Source organism: Schistocerca serialis, chromosome 5, assembly GCF_023864345.2.
Source record: "Schistocerca serialis cubense isolate TAMUIC-IGC-003099 chromosome 5, iqSchSeri2.2, whole genome shotgun sequence".
In the NCBI taxonomy this organism is placed as follows: Eukaryota; Metazoa; Arthropoda; class Insecta; order Orthoptera; family Acrididae; genus Schistocerca; species Schistocerca serialis.
In genome coordinates, this window is record NC_064642.1 from 579,834,904 (window position 1) to 579,852,370 (window position 17,467).

A 17,467-nucleotide genomic window follows, 5' to 3' on the forward strand; every position below is an offset into this window, starting at 1 on the left:
TGAAAGGTTGGCACTCAGCTGCTGCCAAGGTGACACACTTGATTTTCTTCCTCCTCACCTTTCCTCGCCATGACACTCTTCCAATGGAACATTTGCAGCCTTAGATCCAACTAGGAGGATTTACGGTTGTTCTTTGAATTACAGCGTCCTCCTGTTCTCTGCCACCAAAACACAAAATTGTGTCCTCAAGACCTCTTTGATCTTTTACATTTGTGTCTGGTCCATTTGACCTTCCCCTGAGGGTGGCAATTCCCTTTCATGGGGGAGTTGTGCTGCTCATCCGGGGTGATGTTCATACTGACACTGGCTCCCTGAACACCCAGCTGCAAGCTGTTGCAGTCCACATTTTCCTTCTTCACTTCACCTTTTCTCTTGTATTGTTTGCATCCCTCTGTCATTTGGTGTCACTAGGGCAGACTTCATCCAGCTTATTGGGCTAATCTGTCATTCCTTTATGCTGCTCTGTAACTTTAATATGTACCATCTGATTTGGGGCTCTCCCAGAACCTGTTAGAGAGGTGACCTCTTGGCTAACCTTCTCAAGCAGTTTGACCTCATCTGCCTTAACACTGAAGCACCCAATTTCCTTTCAGACTCCATGCACACTTATTCCCATTTGGACCTCTCATTCTGCACCACCCAGCTTGCCCGAGTGACCATTTCCCATGTGCTGACTCCTACCCCACCTACAGGACCTTTGATGAATGACTTTTCCCCAGTTGTGGTGACCAGGTAGAATACTTTACCAATGGTTGTCCTTGCCACCGCTGAACTTTCCATTCCTTTCACTTCATCCTTACCGTGCCGTGTTCCGGTCCCTTGGAGGACTGAGGCATGCCATGACGCAGTTCGCATGCGGAGATGTGCTCGCTGCATTTTGAACCAGCATCCTACGATGACAAACTGCATTCGTTATAAACGGTTGCATGCGCAGTATCGTCGCATTCTTCAGGATAGCAAAAAACGCTTGCTGGATTTATTTACTAGTTCTTTTAATGGTTCCGCTCCCTCTTTAGTCATGTGGGCCAACTTCCAATGGCTCTCTGGGACCGAGGTTCATTCCCCAATTTCTGGCCTGACCATTGCAAATGATGTCATAGTGGACCCTGTTGCTATCTCAAACTCCTTGGGTCGCCTTTTTGTGGAGATTTAGAACCCCACCCACTATCACCCTCCCTTCCTCCATCAGAAATGAGTGGAGAAGGCTTGGGCGATTCCCTTCTATTCTCAGAATTGTGAGTGCTACAATGCTGCATTTACTATGAGGGAGCTAGATCATGCCTCACTTCATCCTGATTCTCCGCCCCAGGGGCGGACGATGTTCACACTCAGATGTTGCAGAACCTTTCTCTTGCAGGCAAGCACTTTCTCCTTCTTACATACATACATACACACACATCTGGGCAGAGGACACGTTTCCCAGACGCTGGCGAGGAGCCAGTGTCAGACCCATATTTAAGCCCGGTAAGGACAAACACCTTCTTTCTAGCTATCACCCCATTTCTCTCATCATTTGTGTTTGCAAGGTGAGGGAACGTATGATTCATGCCTGGCTGGTGTGGTGGCTTGAGTCTTGAAATTTACTAACCACTGCACAGTGTTAATTTCGAGTGCACTGTTCTGCAGTTGACCATCTCTTCACTATGACAACCCATTTAATGAATCTTTGTGCACCCATATTTAAATTGGATGATGGTGGGCATCAGCTGACGTAATTTTTTTTTTTAAATTGAAAATGAAATTCCTCCAACTGTATTTAAGATTTCATATTTATTTGGCTACTAGTTTCAACGTTGTGTTAACGTCATCTTCACTTAGGTGATATCAATTGTGTGTGGCTTAGTACTAGAGTAGTCTGTGATGAGACCAATACGTGCTCCACATGGATGGCGAGCAGTAGCTACACTCATGCTCATAAATTAAGGCTAATTGCAGAATGTGGTGCCACACAATGTGGCACTACACAGAACTGGTGCTAATAGCTTAGGTACACAGGGAACACACATGACACAGATCTGTAAGTCCATGGTATTGGTGATAAGTTGAGAAAACCGTCCCAAAACACATGTGCTACAAAATGCCACTGTTCCCTGCACATGTACCCTGACATCAATACGGGATATGATCACCATGCACAGGTACACAGGCCACACAACCGGTTGGCATACTCTGGATCAGGTGATTGAGCAGCTACTGGGGTATAGCCTCCCATTCTTGCACCAGTGCGTGTCGGAGCTCCTGAAGTGTCCTAGGGGCTTGAAGACATGCAGCGATATATTGACTGAGAGCATCCCAGACATGCTCGATGGGGTTTAGGTCTGAACAACAGGCAGGCCACTCCGTTCACCTGTTATCTTCTGTTTCAAGGTACACCTTCATGATGGCAGCTCAGTGGGGCCGTGCGTTATCATCCATCAGGAGGAAGGTAGGACCCACTGCACCCTTGAAAAGGCGGACATACTGGTGCAAAATGACGTCCCGATACGCCTGATCTGTTACAGTTCCTCTGTCAAAGACATGCAGGGTTGTACGGGCAACAATCATAATCCCACCCCACACCGTCAAACCACGACCTCCATACAGGTCCCTTTCAAGGACATGAAGGGGTTGGTATTTGGTTCCTGGTTCACGCCAGATGAAAACCCAACGAGAATCACTGTTCAGACTATACCTGGACTCGTCCGTGAACATAACCTGGGACCACTGTTCCAATGACCATGTACTGTGTTCTTGACACCAAGCTTTATGGGCTCTCCTGTGACCAGGGGTCAGTGGAATGCACCTTGCATCTGCGGGCGAATAAACCATGTTTGTTCAGTCGTCTGTAGACTGTTTGTCTGGAGACAGCTGTTCCAGTAGCTGTGGTAAGGTCTCGAGCAAGGCAACCTGCAGTACTCCGTGGCCATCTGCGGACACTGATGGTGAGATATCGCTCGTCTTGTGGTGTTGCACACTGTGGACGTAGTGCCTGGACATGTTTCCTGTCTGCTGGAATCGTTGCCATAGTCTTGAGATCACACTTTGTGGCACACAGAGGGCCCGTGCTTTGACGTGCTGTGTTTGACCAACCACCAGTCGCCATAGTATTCTACCCCTCATAACGTCATCAGTATGTGTTCTTTGAGCCATTTTCAACACCCAGTCACCATTAGCATGTCTGAAAACGTCTGCACACTTACTTGCTGTACCATACTCTGACATGCACTAACGCATCTCTGTGTATGTGGACTGCTGCCAGAGCCACCGTGCAACGACTGCAGGTCAAATGCATTGCATGGTCTTACCCCGAGGTGATTTAAACCCGCAAGCCTCCCACTAGAGTGTTGTTTCGCCATGTATCAGGATTATCCTTAATTTATGAGCATGAGTGTAGTTACTGCCTGCCATCCATGTGGAGCATGTATTGGTCTCTCTGTGGACTTCTAGTACTCAAGACACACACAATTGATATTATCAAAGTGTACGGGCCTGAAGATGATGTTGACGCAATGCCGAAACTAATAGCCAAATAAATATGAAATCTTAAATGCAGGTGGAGGAGTTTCATTTTCATTAAAAAATAGATAAATAAAAAAAAATTTCATGAATGGTTTTCTGCATAAATACCAGACTGCAGCAGTGTTTTTTGGCATGGAGTAAGCCTACGACACCTGCTGGAGGACTGGTATCCTACGTACACTCTACATGTGGGGCTCCCCCAAGTTTTCAAGGTACATGTGGGTTCTACCTTGTCGGAAACCTTTATCGGGAAAATTATGTGCCTCATGGTTCCATCCTGAGCGTTGTCCTCTTTGCTATTGTCATTAACCCTATTATAGCCTGTTCCCCACTGGGCATCACTGGCTCCTGCCGATTTTGCTATCTATTACAATTCTCTGAGGACTCATCTCCTCGAGCGACACATTCAGTATTTTCTTGATTGCGTTTACTCATGGAGCATCGGCAGCAGCTTTTGCTTTTACACTGCCAAAACTGTTTGTATGAATTACTTGTGGTGCAGTTGGTTTCTTCCACCGTCTTTACATCTTGGGCCTGTTGCTCTTCCGTTTGTTGAAACTATGGAATTCTTGGGGCTCATGCTCAATGCGAAACTTTCTTGGTCCTTCCACGCGTCTTACCTGGCCGCCCACTGTAGGTGGTCCCTGAGTGTCCTACGTATTGTTAGCACTACTTCCTGGGGAGCAGATTGGACCATCTCCTCCATTTATTCTGGTCCCTTGTCCATTCAAAACTAGACTAAGAGTGTTTCATTTATGGATCTGCATGACTGTCCATCTTATGCCATCTCAATAAAATTCCCCACCATCGTGGCATCTGTTCTGTTGGCCAGTGGCGCCTTTTACGCCAGCCCAGTTGAGATTCTGTGTGCAGAAGCTGCCAAATTACCGCTGTCATACTGCCGTGATTTTTTTCCTGAGCAGATACGCATGCTGATTGTCTGCCATGGCTGGCCTCCCATACTATGCCTCCTCCTTCTATGACTTCTTTGATCGCCAGTATGGGTGCATCCGTCTCCCTGTTACCTCCTGGAGTTCGCTTTTGGCTATTGCTTCGGCAGCTTAACTCCATGCTACCTGCCATTTCCCCAATGGGTGTGAACCATTCACCACCTTGGCTAGTGGTGAACTTCATTCGCTTCCCAAGACCACTACTCCGAACTCAATCTATTGCTGTAAGTCTCTCGATCTCTCCCAGCAGACTGGCCAACCTCCTCTTGGCCCTTTCGCCGTGAGGAGATCATTTTAGCTAGGTTGCGTATTGGGCTGCATCCTTGTAGCTATTACCGTTTGTTAAGTGGTGATCCCCCACCACTTTGTGCTCATTGTCCTCAACCCTTGACTTCTCACCATTTCCTGTTTGCCGTCTGAGTTAACGGTCATTTCAATGAGTGATGTGCGAGCTGTCGACCTCGTTTTACTTTTTATCCCTTGTAGGAATATGGCGGAGGACATTTAATCTGTAAGTCAGTACCTCCGTTGTCTTTATTGCATATTTTAAGGCCCTTTCTCCAAGAGAAAGTCCTGGTTTTTACCTGTCTTTCCTGCCATCGATTGGGCTTAATGTGTAGTTGCTTTTAACTCTTCATGTTGGATATTTCTGACATGAACATGTATGACCTTTATTGTTTTGCACTCTAAAACAAAACAAAACAATTTCAAATGTATCTATACAACTCTACTGCTGTTGAAATCGGATAATGATATGGTTGCATTCATAAATAGATTCTCATTCAGAATTCAATGTATAATCCAGTCCAAGTACAAAAATTTCATTTGAAAACATTTGCAACATTCGGTTTCTTCGTCATACTAGAGTCACCCGTCACTGTTTAATGTGTTGGAATATTCAATATAAAAAAGTTAAACTTCAAAAACACTCAGAATAATCAATGTTGTTACAGCAAGGAGTATTTTATTCCTCTGGTCGATTTGATACAAATGACCATCTTAACAGTTTGATTTCATTTTACCGATAAGTGAGTTATTAGGCAAGATCTGCTGTTCTGCATTAAAAGTGTAAAAATGAATCATTGAATTCACTATGCTCCTCATTGTTTTGAACTTAACAATAAACCTAATATTATCAGTATTACCAAGGAATCATTTAAAGAGTGTTGCAAAATCAACAAAAATGTATATTTTCCGGATATCAAAACACCTAATTACTGAGTGTTTTAACAGCATGCTTCCTGTTTACACTGTATTGTGAAATGAGCATCCCAAACTATTTTTAATGATGTGACTGATGCAGAAAATGGGTGTGTGGTTCTAAAGTTTCATATCCATTACAAAATTTATTTCTAAATATATTAATGCTACTAGTAACATGAAGAATATGGAATTTGTTACAAATATTTAAATACTTTATTAACAGAAGTATCCACCCCACTCACTTGTCTAGCATTTTAGGTTTCCACTCTTATTGACTCTTGCACAATGTTCTTTTCAGTAATCATTGTCTTGCTTATTACCATATCTTACACCTTGGAAGTTCTCAATTTTTCAAATTTTGTCCTGCACAAGCACCAACAATCATTCCTTCTTATCCTGTCCAGTAAGTCTCCCTTTGCATGGGGTTCTGGTCAACTTTCCATAACTCTTCCCATTTCATAAACATAGCCAGTCCTTTTCCTTCAACTGTTCTGCCAGAAGAAGGAGCCAATGGCTTGAAAAGCTTGTGCAATCCATATCTTCTATATGTATTTTTTCCTGCCAGTACTTCGTGAGTAGATCTTTTTTTTTAAAAAAATCTATTTACATTATATTATAAATATTTTCTGAGGTAGTTTCATATACAGTACTACCATTGTTAAAATTTTAGCAATGCATTTATAACAAAAGCATGGCAAGTTTTCTTTTCCCTATGCGGTATACTAATCTTAGTTCAGTGTTATGTACATACTTTATACTGCAATATCCACAAACCCACCTGAATATCTAACATACACTGAGGTGACAAAAGTCATGGGATACCTCCTAATATTGTGTTGAATTCCCTTGCCTGGCGTAGTGCAGCAACTCGACATGGCATGGACTTAACAAGTCGTTGGAAGCCCCCTTCAGAAATATTGAGCCAGGCTGCCTCTATAGCTGTCCATAATTGTGGAAGTGTTGCCATTCCAGGATTTTGTGCACAAACTGACCTCTTGATTATGTCCCATAAATGTTTAATGAGATTCATGTCAGGCGATATGGGTGGCCAAACCATTCACTCGAATAGTCCAGAATGTTCTTCAAACCAGTCGTGAAGAATTGTGGCCGTCTGACATGGCACACTATCGTCCATAAAAATCCATCATTGTTTGGGAACATGAAGCCCAGGAATGGCTGCGAATAGTCTCCAAGTAGCAGAACATAACTATTTCAAGTTAATCATCTGTTCAGTTAGACCAAAGGACCCAGCCTATTCCATGTAAACACAGCCCACACCATTATTGAGCCACCAGCAGCAGCATGCACAGTGCCTTGTTGACAGCTTGGATCTGTGATTTTTGCATAGGATTCAACCAATATGGTCCCGAGCTCAGGAGAGGTGCTGCAGACGATTTTGTGCCGTTAGAAAAGGCACTAGCACCTGTCATGTGCTGCAGTAGCCTATTAATGCCAAATTTCACCACACTGTCCTAACAGATGCATTCATCGTACGCCCCACATTGATTTTTGCAGTTATTTCTTGCAGTATTGCTTGTCTGTTAGCACTGACAACTCTACACAAATGATGCTGCTCTCAGTTAAGTGAAGGCCGTCGGCCACTGCGTTCCCTGTGGTGAGAGGTAACTCCTAAAATTTGGTATTCTCGGCACGCTCATGACACTGTGGATCTTGAAGTACTGAATTCCATATCGATTCCTGAAATGTAATGTCATGTGCATCTAGCTCCAACTACCATTCGGCGTTGATAGTCTGTTAATCTCTGTCATGTGACCATAATCACATCAGAAACCTTTTCAAATTAATACAAATGACAGCTGCCAATGCACTGCCCTTTTATGCCTTGTGTATCCGATACTACCGCCATCTGCATATGTACATATTGCTGTCCCATGACTTATATCACCTTGGTGTATTTCTCTAATCCAGGCAGAAATTACTGTTTGTTAAGACCCTCTTTATTGCAGCAGTTCTTAGTAAGAGGTGCATTTTTGTGCACACTGCAACTCACAGTTTTTTCTGTATTATCTTCTGTGATATTTTTAATTAATACTATCCCCAACTGTATTGACCATGTTAAGTGATAATGATAATCTTTCATTCCAGGCGACAATAAGGAAAACTCTGGGAGATTTCAAGAGAACACATCATGATAACTGGCAGATACACAGTCTCAAATTTTCAGAGGAACAGCTGGAAGTTTTGGGTGATTTGACTGTACCCCCGTCTTACTATGCATGAGGTCCCTTTATTTATCCGTCTTGTGGTGTTGGACTGAAGATTGTGGATGTACAGATTTGTGATGTGTAATATTTTGTCCCTTGAAGCAATTTTATCTGATTAGGGTTGAAATTAAAGCTACAGCAGAGAAGCACATTTATTTGCACAAACAAAACAGAAAGATATGCAGAGTTTCAGCACGGCACGCTTGACATTATTGTGTGCAAATGCCACTAGTTGTTAATCTCTCTCTCTCTCTCTCTCTCTCTCTCTCTCTCTCTCTCTCTCTCTCTCCCCCCCCCCTCTCCCTCTCCCCCTCCCCCCTTCTCCCTCACCCCTCTCTCCCTCCCTCCCCCTTCCTCCTCCTACTCCCCCTCCCCACCCTCCATCTCCCCCCCTCTCCTTTTCCCTCCCCAAAATATAATTGTCTGATGCAAAACTGTTTATGTTCTTAGTGTAATGTTTAGTGTGTGTTTCCAAGGAAGGGCTGTATTTGTAATGAATGTCTTGTGAAATTTACAAAGAAAAGAAATATAGTCATGTTTTTGTATCAGGAGAAGGTCTGCTTATGCATGTAATAATAGTTTCAAACAGTTTTTTATGTGTAAATATAAATCTTTGACTGTGTTGGAGATTAAAGGAAGAAGAATGAACTTACTAGTTCAAGTTTTAAAGTGGAGCCTACTGGTCACATCAGGAAATTGTAGAGTAGGGAAAATATTGTTACCCATCCACCCAGACATTTTTAGTTGATATGATTGTACTACTTTCCTTTGTTTGAAATCATCTATGCTTGCCTCTTTCTCAAATTGTTTGTGTACTTATGTTCTGCTACCTCTGGACAATTGCTCAAATGATGTTTGTATTGCATGGATGGAATCTTTTCCATTAAATACAGAACAGCACTGCTGTAGCTAAGTCCTGTATGCATGTGTTGATGATACAATGTTGTTATGTTATACTATATGTATATAGTATCTTTTGTATGTAATATAAGCTGAGATGTATTAAGACATTTATAAATTATACAACATAATAAAATATTGTTCTTAATTTCATTTTACGTACGTACCTTGACTGATGGGGAGGGTTGGACAAAAATGGTGTGACATGCGGGGCAGTAAAAAGTGATAAAAATGCATGAGGCCAATAATGAAACACCAAAAAAGAGAAAGAAATCCTGTATTAATTACAGAAGCCTTCTGTGGTACAAAATGCTGCTTTTACTGTAGTTAAGATTGAGAAGATAAAAAGTTCGGAATATAAGAACACACATTGTCTAGTCTTTTTGCAGTAATTGTATACTTTACCTCCTTGTATTTTATAACTGGAGGTATCATGATAGTATTTTCAATTCAGATAAATGTTCCCTTTTCCTGCAGAAGACTGGAGCAGCTTAGAGATTGAAAAATGATACTGGTCTAAATGATCATCTGTATTATAATATGTATTTCCCACTTGTAGCTTCAAAATTTACTCATGATAATTACCATTAAAAACTAATTAGAGAGAAAATTATTGAGCTGTACTACTATTGCCTAAAGTCTTGCAACATCAATTACACTCAGACTGACAGTTGCATGTGTCAGTTTTATAATGTTATTTACTCATTGACACATGTAAATCCATTTAAAATTTTTGTACATAGAGCCACGTTGTTGGAACATGAACTTTGGTTCACTTGCAGTGAAATGTGGACACACAGGTGTTACAGACAAGAATATTTTTAATGAGTCCTTCACACAAATATTACATACTTCCTGTCCCATTACCATGTGGAGTGTGGGGGGAAATGCTTTGGTACATGCCTTAATTTTTGTTAAAAATTTCACATTTCACTTACAGAAGATGCACAATAGGATATTTGACTGCTTTCTAGAAATCATCGTAAACGGTTGATTATGTCATTGTAAACGCTTTTCCCCCCTAGTGAATTTCAGTATTAAAATGAAATTAAAATAATTTGAAAGCCCATTAAAATGTTCCATTTGAGACATGTGATGCCTATGACATCATTGGCTAGCATACTGATCATGCTGTCATGAAGCTCATTCACAGTGACACCTTGTTTTGGAATTTAGGTTTCAGAAAATATGGTTACAAATGGGTTGTAGTATCAAATGTACAAATACATCCATAAAAGCTCCTGAAAAATTGTCTTTAGTTTTCCAAAGAATGAGAAGATGCTTAAAACATGGTTGCAATTCGCCTTTAAAGATGCAAATGAGATAGTGGTCACTGTGTGTATTCATTTCTGTGAGAACCATTTTGATGTAAATAAGTAAACTGTTTGCAGGTATTGAAAAGCACTAGTAACTTCAGCTAACACTCTTATAACATGAGTATGGCTTCGTCTTACTCCTAGCCTGTGAAGTCTCCAGAGCTTCAGCCAGTTACAGAATGTTTTCGATGACATGACCAAATCTTTTAAATTTAATTATTTTTAAACTTTAATTAGATAATAATTAGTTATTTTGTGAAAATATTGACCGAAATGCTGTTTGAATGTTACGTAATTCAGATTAACAACATTTTTAACCATATTTTTAATGTAGGGAAATAGCCTACTGGGGCATTCTCAAGCAATGTGTCTCTAAATTTGTCCATTGGAATTTCATAAAAAGGTCAGCATAATTTCCATTTGATTTCAATGAGCATTTGTGTTATCCTCTTACATGGACCATACTGATATGTTATGATCCTAGTAGTGTGCATATGAAAATTAAGTTTCTCCCATCAGGACTGATGCAAAAAGTCTTCAGGATACTCTAGGATGGGTCCCACTAGTGTCTTGTATTCAGGTTTCTATACAGATGTATTGCACTTTCCCACAACCTTCCTAACAAGTCTGAGTTATTCATCCACATTCTGTACTGGGAAACCCCCAGTGGGCTCACATCCCTTTTTCAAGGCCATGCTGGGCCTCTGTGGGGCCTCAGTCCTTGGGGCACTACTACATTTTCCGTGGTGCACAGGTCCATCCTTCTACTATTCTTTTCTTGTCTTTGCCTTTCCATTGAATTGTCTTCTTGGTGCCGATCATGCTTGGATCTTGTTTGTGATTTTGAACACTCATTTTCTTCCCTCGCAACATTCTATAACTTTTCATTCTTAACTGTGCGGTACCTTTGTTGGCTTGCTACTAGTTTCCAAACCTAACACAACTGCGGATCGTGTATGGAGGGTCACCCAGTGCACCGTATATTCTACTTCTTGTGCCTTTCTTCTTTGCACCCTTCCTTTCTTGCAAAGATACTACACCCAAACCCCAGCACAGTAGCCATTGCATTGTGGGGGAGGGGGGATTGTCAAGTACCTGCATGGCAGTAGCCCCCTGACCACACAGGAATCAAACGTTTGGTGTCTTAGCTAGGAACTCCCCACACAAGCCAAGCTTTGTGTGTCCAGTGTGGTTGGGGCATAGCAACTCTGGGCAATGCTATACTGGCAAAGTAACCATTGTTGTGGCTGTGTGGTGCTTGCTGAAGAGTCCCCTTTTGGAGAGGGTGGTACCACGGCAGAAGGTTTGCTCATGGAGTGAATTAAAACTCTTCTGCTGTTGGCTCCCAATGCCTCAGCAGTCTCTTCAGATGGGGAAGATTATTATAATGCAGGGACATACAACCCCATGACTTTTCCCTCCCTGGCTACACTGTGGGAAGAGGTACAAGCCAAATTTCTGAGTGAAATACACAAATACTCGGACTGAGGGGGATATTTCTACTGCAACGAAACCATTACTTTTTGTTGAAAACATTGAAGAAAATTTGGGAAATTGAGTCTCTGGGAAGAATGTGAAATGGTTTGTTAGTTAATTAAAACTTCCTCTGCTACCCGGTCTAAAGTTATTCAGGCATGTGATTGTCTAGGTGACAAACCTGTGACCATGATAAAGTTTGAACATCGTCCAAAGAATTGTCTTCCACAGAGATCATGCACTCCAAATGGATGAGGAGCTCCAGAGAATCTCCAGCGGTGGGGTGTATATTTGATCACGCATGTATAAAAAGGGCTCAAGGACAATCATACAAATAAAGAGGCATTTATCTTAGCCTTCGAAGCCTCCTGGAAAAAGCTGAGGTAATGATCTACAGATATGAAGTGAAACTGTATGTCTGACCGCCTTTGAGGTGCTTCAGATGTTTACGCTTTGGGCATATATCATTCCACTCTGTGGCAGGCCCAAAATGTGGCAACTGTGGATGATCTCTCCATGAAGGTAGTCCATCTGGACATCCACCTTTGTGTGTCAGCTGCACTGAACATCTCCCTCCACAGTCACCAGTTTGCCCAGTTTTCAAGGAAGAACAGAAGGTCCAGGCATGCAAATCTATTGACTGCCTGTCGTATATTGAAGCACAAAAGAAAATTGGACACCTGCATACTGTGGATATGGTGATCAATTATGCTAACATCAGGACCAAGGCAAGCCCTCCCCACTAGATTCCCAGCAACCTCTCCTCCTGTGGTTACCACGATACTTTCTTCGGGAAACACTTCCTGCACCAGGCCGGGGAAGCATTCTCCTACTTTGACATCTAACAGTGTGGGGGCTTCCTCTCAGGACCCCTCTCCCCAGCCACCTCAGGACTGAGACTCACACCAAATAGTAGCTGAAGAAGCTGCATCCTGTGTGTCCCAGAGTGGTCTGCTCTTCATATGCCCCCAAACTCAGTGTAGGTAGCCTCTTGAACAAACCTTGCCTACCAAAAGTTATGAAGAAAAAGAAGAAGAATCGGGAAAAGGCTCCTCTGGTGCCCCTGAGGAGGCCTTATCCCCCCATGCAGTCAGATTCTGAGCTGACATTTGTGGATGTTATTCCATCCCACTGATGACAGGCGCAGATCCTGCAACATGACCAGTCCTCCTGGCCCTTTCACACCTAACCGACCATCAATCATGGGATCATTCAGTGTAATTGTGCATTGCTCTCAAAGAAACACATTTAATTGATGACCATTCTCCAACACTCCACGGTTATTGTGTGATCTGTCGGAACCGTGCTAGTCCTGAGAAGGTATCTGGAGGGGTCTGTACTTTGGTTCATGCAGATATTGTCAATGAATGGATTTCCCTTCATACGCCATTGGAGGCAATAGTGGTGCAGGTCAAATGGTATCAGTAATTAACCATTTGTAACATTTCCATACCTCCAGATAGGCCACTTACTTCCGTTAAAGAGACCACACTAATCCAACAACTCCCAGCCCCACCCTCTCTCCTGCTTGGGGGCTTCAGCGTGCACCACTTCCTTGTGGGGAGTATCACTTTGTCTGGTAGGGAACTTCTAATTGACCAGCTCCTCGCAGATCATGATCTGTGCCTTCTCAAAGATGTTCTCATACCCACTTCAGTGCTGCCCATGGCACCTTTTCAGCTATCTATCTAACAGTCTCTTTCCGTAATCCTGTGGCTTCATTTCATTGTTCACTACATGGCAACCCTGTTGTTAACTTGCCACCCCAAGACAGACCAACTACCGTTTTTGCCACTTAACAGAGCCAGCTGGCCTTTGTATGCCTCTGCTATCACATTCATCAACTCTGTCAAACTGTATTGATCAGATTGCGCAAGACATCTCAGACGTTATCATCCAAGTCTAGAGGTACCCCACTCAGCCGGTGCCCTGGTGGAGTGCTGACAAGCCCTGCAACAATTCAAATTACATTCTTAACAGACCAGTTTCATTACTTTTAAGCAGCTTTGTACTAAGGCTTGCTGTTTAATCAGACACAGTGAGAAGGAAAGCTGGGAGCACAATGTTTCCTCCATGGAGACGTATGCCTCTACATCTCAGGTGTGAGCCAAGCTCTGTGGTCTTGTGGGGTGACAATGATCAATGCCTGTTCCAGGTCTTGTCCTATAGGATGACCTTTGTACTTTTAAATTATATTAGATTTACTTTCATTCCAATTGATCTATAGTGAGGAGGTCCTCCAGGATGTATAACTTGTCAGAAAAACAATAATACATGACAAATATTTACAACTGAAACAAATAAGCTAATGTGCCTTCCACAGGTCCCAGGTGGAATGATCGTCATTTTTTTAATGAACTCTATATGAAAGAATCATTTTACAAACACTATTGCACTGAATTTAAAATAAAAAAGTTTTTATTTATTTATAAGGTAATAAACATGTAATAGAACTACTATAATACTTACTTACAGTAAACACATTACTGCACTGAAATGGTGCAGAAGTTAGATTGTACTTACACACACACACACACACACACACACACACACACACACACACACACACAAATCAGTTGGTTCTACTGAGAAAATCATCAATGGAGTAGAAGGAGCTGGCCACCAATAGATCCTTTAGGCTTCTCTTAAACTGAATTTCATTGGTTTTTAAGGCTGCTGGTAAGTTATTGAAAGTGTGTGTTCCTGAATAATGCACACCTTTTTGTACAGGAGTAAGTGACTTTAAATCCTTGTGAAGATTATTCTTATTTCTAGTATTGATTCTATGAGTTGAGCTGTTGGTTTGGAAAAGTGATATATTTTTAATGACAAATTTCATTAAGGAATAAATATATTGGGAAGCAGTAGTTAGTATCCCTAGTTCCCTAACAGGCTTCTGTAGGATGTTCTTGAGTTCACACTACATACACCACATATAACTCTTACTGCACGTTTTTGTGGCCGGAAAACTTTAGCTAGGCTTGATGAATTAACAAAAAAAAAAAAATCCCATATGACATCATGGAATGAAAGTAAGCATAGTTTCCCAGCTTTTTCATTTTTATATCCCATATGTCTCACTCAATTTGCATTGTAAATAGAGATTTGTTAAGACGCTTCAGCAGTTCTGTGGTGTGCTCCTCCCAGTTGAATTTATTATCAAGCTGTAATCCCAAGAATTTAACACTGTTTACTTCTTCTATCTGCTTGTCATCGTATGTTAGGCATATACTCGTGGGACACCCCTTACAAGTTCTGAAATGCATGTAGTGTGTTTTTTCAAAGTTTAGTGACAAAGAATTGGTTAGGAACCAGTGATTAATATCCACAAATATTTTATTAGCCTATCTTTCTAAGACTACACTTGATTTGCTATTTATTGCAATGTTTGTATCATCGGAAAGCAAAACAAAGTTGGCATCTGGTAATGTTACTGGTGAAAGGTCATTGATATACACAAGAAAAAGTAAGGACCCTACAATGGAAACTTGTGAGACCTCACATGTAATTAGTTCCCAGTTGGATGATGCCTGATAGCTTAATACATGTCTCTTTCCTAATAACACCCTTTGTTTGCTGCCATAGATATAAGATTTGAACCATTTTGCAGCATTTCCTGTTACACCATAATATTCTAATTTACTTAAAAGGATTCTGTGATTTACACAGTCAAATGCCTTTGACAAATCACAAGATATACCAGTTGCCTGCAATTTTTTGTCTAATGGATTAAGCACATTTTCACTGTAAGTGTAGATAGCCTTTTCAATGTCAGAACTCTTTAGAAATCCGAACTGCAACTTTGACAGTATGTTATTTGAGATAAGATGGTTATAAAGCTGATTGCACATTACTTTTCCTATAATTTTTAAGAATGCTGGCAAAAGTGAAACTGGATGGAAATTTGATGATATTTCTTTATCCCCCTTCTTAAACAGTGGCTTAACTTCAGCATATTTCAACCATTCAGGAATATTCCACTGATAAACGACTGGTTACACAGATAGCTTAATATGTTACTTAGTTCACAATCACATTTTTTAATTAACTTTGTTGATATTTCATCATACCCACTAGATGGATTTGATTTTAAAGATATTATGATGGAAATTATTTCCACTGGGGTAGTGAGGGCCAAATTCATATAATGGAAGTTACTTGAAATGTCTGGTCTGAAGTATTCCATAGCAGCAGCTACAGAACCTGACAACCCCATCTTATCAGTACCAATTATAAAATGTTTGTTAAAAAGTTCTGCAACACTATTCACATCTGTCACCAATGTATCATTTACTCTTAATGCTATTTGTCCCTCTTCATGTCTGGTTCTACCAGTCTCTTCCTTCACTATGTCCCATATTGTCTTTATTTTGTTATCTGATATGACTATCTTTTCCTTGTAATATATTTACTTTGATGTCTGTATTACCGTCTTCAATATTTTGCAGTATTTCTTGTAATGTGCTGTAGCATCAACATCAGAACTGTTTCAAATTGACAGATACAGTTTTCTTTTTTTCTTCGGTTCTTCCAGAACACCTTGTGACTCACTTTGCACCAACACCAGTGTCCTCTTCCTATCCGGCTACCTTTCTACTGCAGAAGCAACAAGTTGAAGGCATCCACGTATGTTTCACTTCCCACAAAGCTGAATCTTATAAAGAATCATTCACTGACTGGAAACTGGTTCAGGCTCTTACTTCATACCACAACAGAGCCCCAAACTCTGATACAATTCACAGTCAGATTCAACACCTGAATGTTCTCCAAAGGCAGCAGCTCCTCAGGGTCTTCAATAGTATTTGGCTCACCAGTTCTTCTGGATTAGAGTTGGCACTTCACTCAGCTCCCCACAGGTCCAAGAGAACACCGTCCCACATGGCTCTATGTTGACTTTACTCTCTTCCTCATGGCCACCAGTCTAATGACCACTGTGTTGTATCTCAATGATTTTTGCATTTGGTACAGCTATCTGCTGAATGCCAGCTCCAAGGTGCCTTCTGCTGGGCCTCTGCATGGGCTCTTTCCCATGGTTTACAATTCTCTCCTGCAAAAAAGTAGACCTTACTTTTGGGGTTACCCTCGTACCTTCTACAAACTGAGGTGGAGCTCCTAAAAGTAGTAACTTATCTAATAGTATACTTGCCTGAATATTATCAGATGCTTTTCCAGTATCCGGAAATAGTGCTGCTGTATATTTGTTCCCACCAAAGCCAGCTAACACGGAGAAGACTAATATTGAACTGTTGTCCATGCAGTTTCTACCTTTACGGAACCCGATTTGTGATTCAGTTAGTAAGGACGAAAGTTCTACCCCCTATTCCAATCGCCTTTTTATTATTTTTCCAATATTTTAGGAATACATGATGACAATTCAATCGGTCTGTAGGAAATGGCTAAGAATGGATCTTTCCCTTTTTTATATACAGTATATGATCTGTCTTCCATTCTGTGACCAATTCTTGATGCCATTCGAATTCCATTATAGGTTTGAAGAACTAATTCTACAGCATTGTCAGCCATGTTTTGTATTATGGGATATATGATCTAATCCATTCCTGGAGCAGTGTCGACACCCTCTTTCATGACTGATGTCAACTGGTAAATACTGAACTGTTTAGTTAGCACATGTTGAGTTGCAGGAGTTTCCCTTTGTCTTCTGGTTAGCTTACTGCGAACACTTGGTGGGGAAATAGGGTCACAAAATTGTTCTATCCACTCATATGATTGCATTTTATTGACTGCAGTGGAGATATTCCTAAATCTTTTAACCTTCTGCCATATCTCTGATTATTTAGTATTCTTGGTCAAATTACTACTATATCTTATCTAATGGATTTCAGTGTTTTCTTGGTTCTAGTTGCCATTTGTTTATAGAGCAAAAAGCTGTTCACATTAG

At 41.2% G+C, this 17,467-nt stretch overlaps 1 protein-coding gene across 1 annotated transcript in view; it reads left to right on the forward strand.

Moving 5' to 3' along the window:
- The window catches only part of LOC126480677 (proteasome activator complex subunit 4-like), a 215,911-nt gene extending 206,995 nt beyond the window's left edge, over positions 1-8,916 (forward strand). Inside the window, exon 34 of the mRNA XM_050103901.1 lies at positions 7,758-8,916. Within this exon, the coding sequence (XP_049959858.1) occupies positions 7,758-7,892 (135 nt within the window). The 3' untranslated portion in view covers positions 7,893-8,916. The remainder of the gene's footprint in view (positions 1-7,757) is intronic.
- Positions 8,917-17,467: the final 8,551 nt, after the last annotated feature.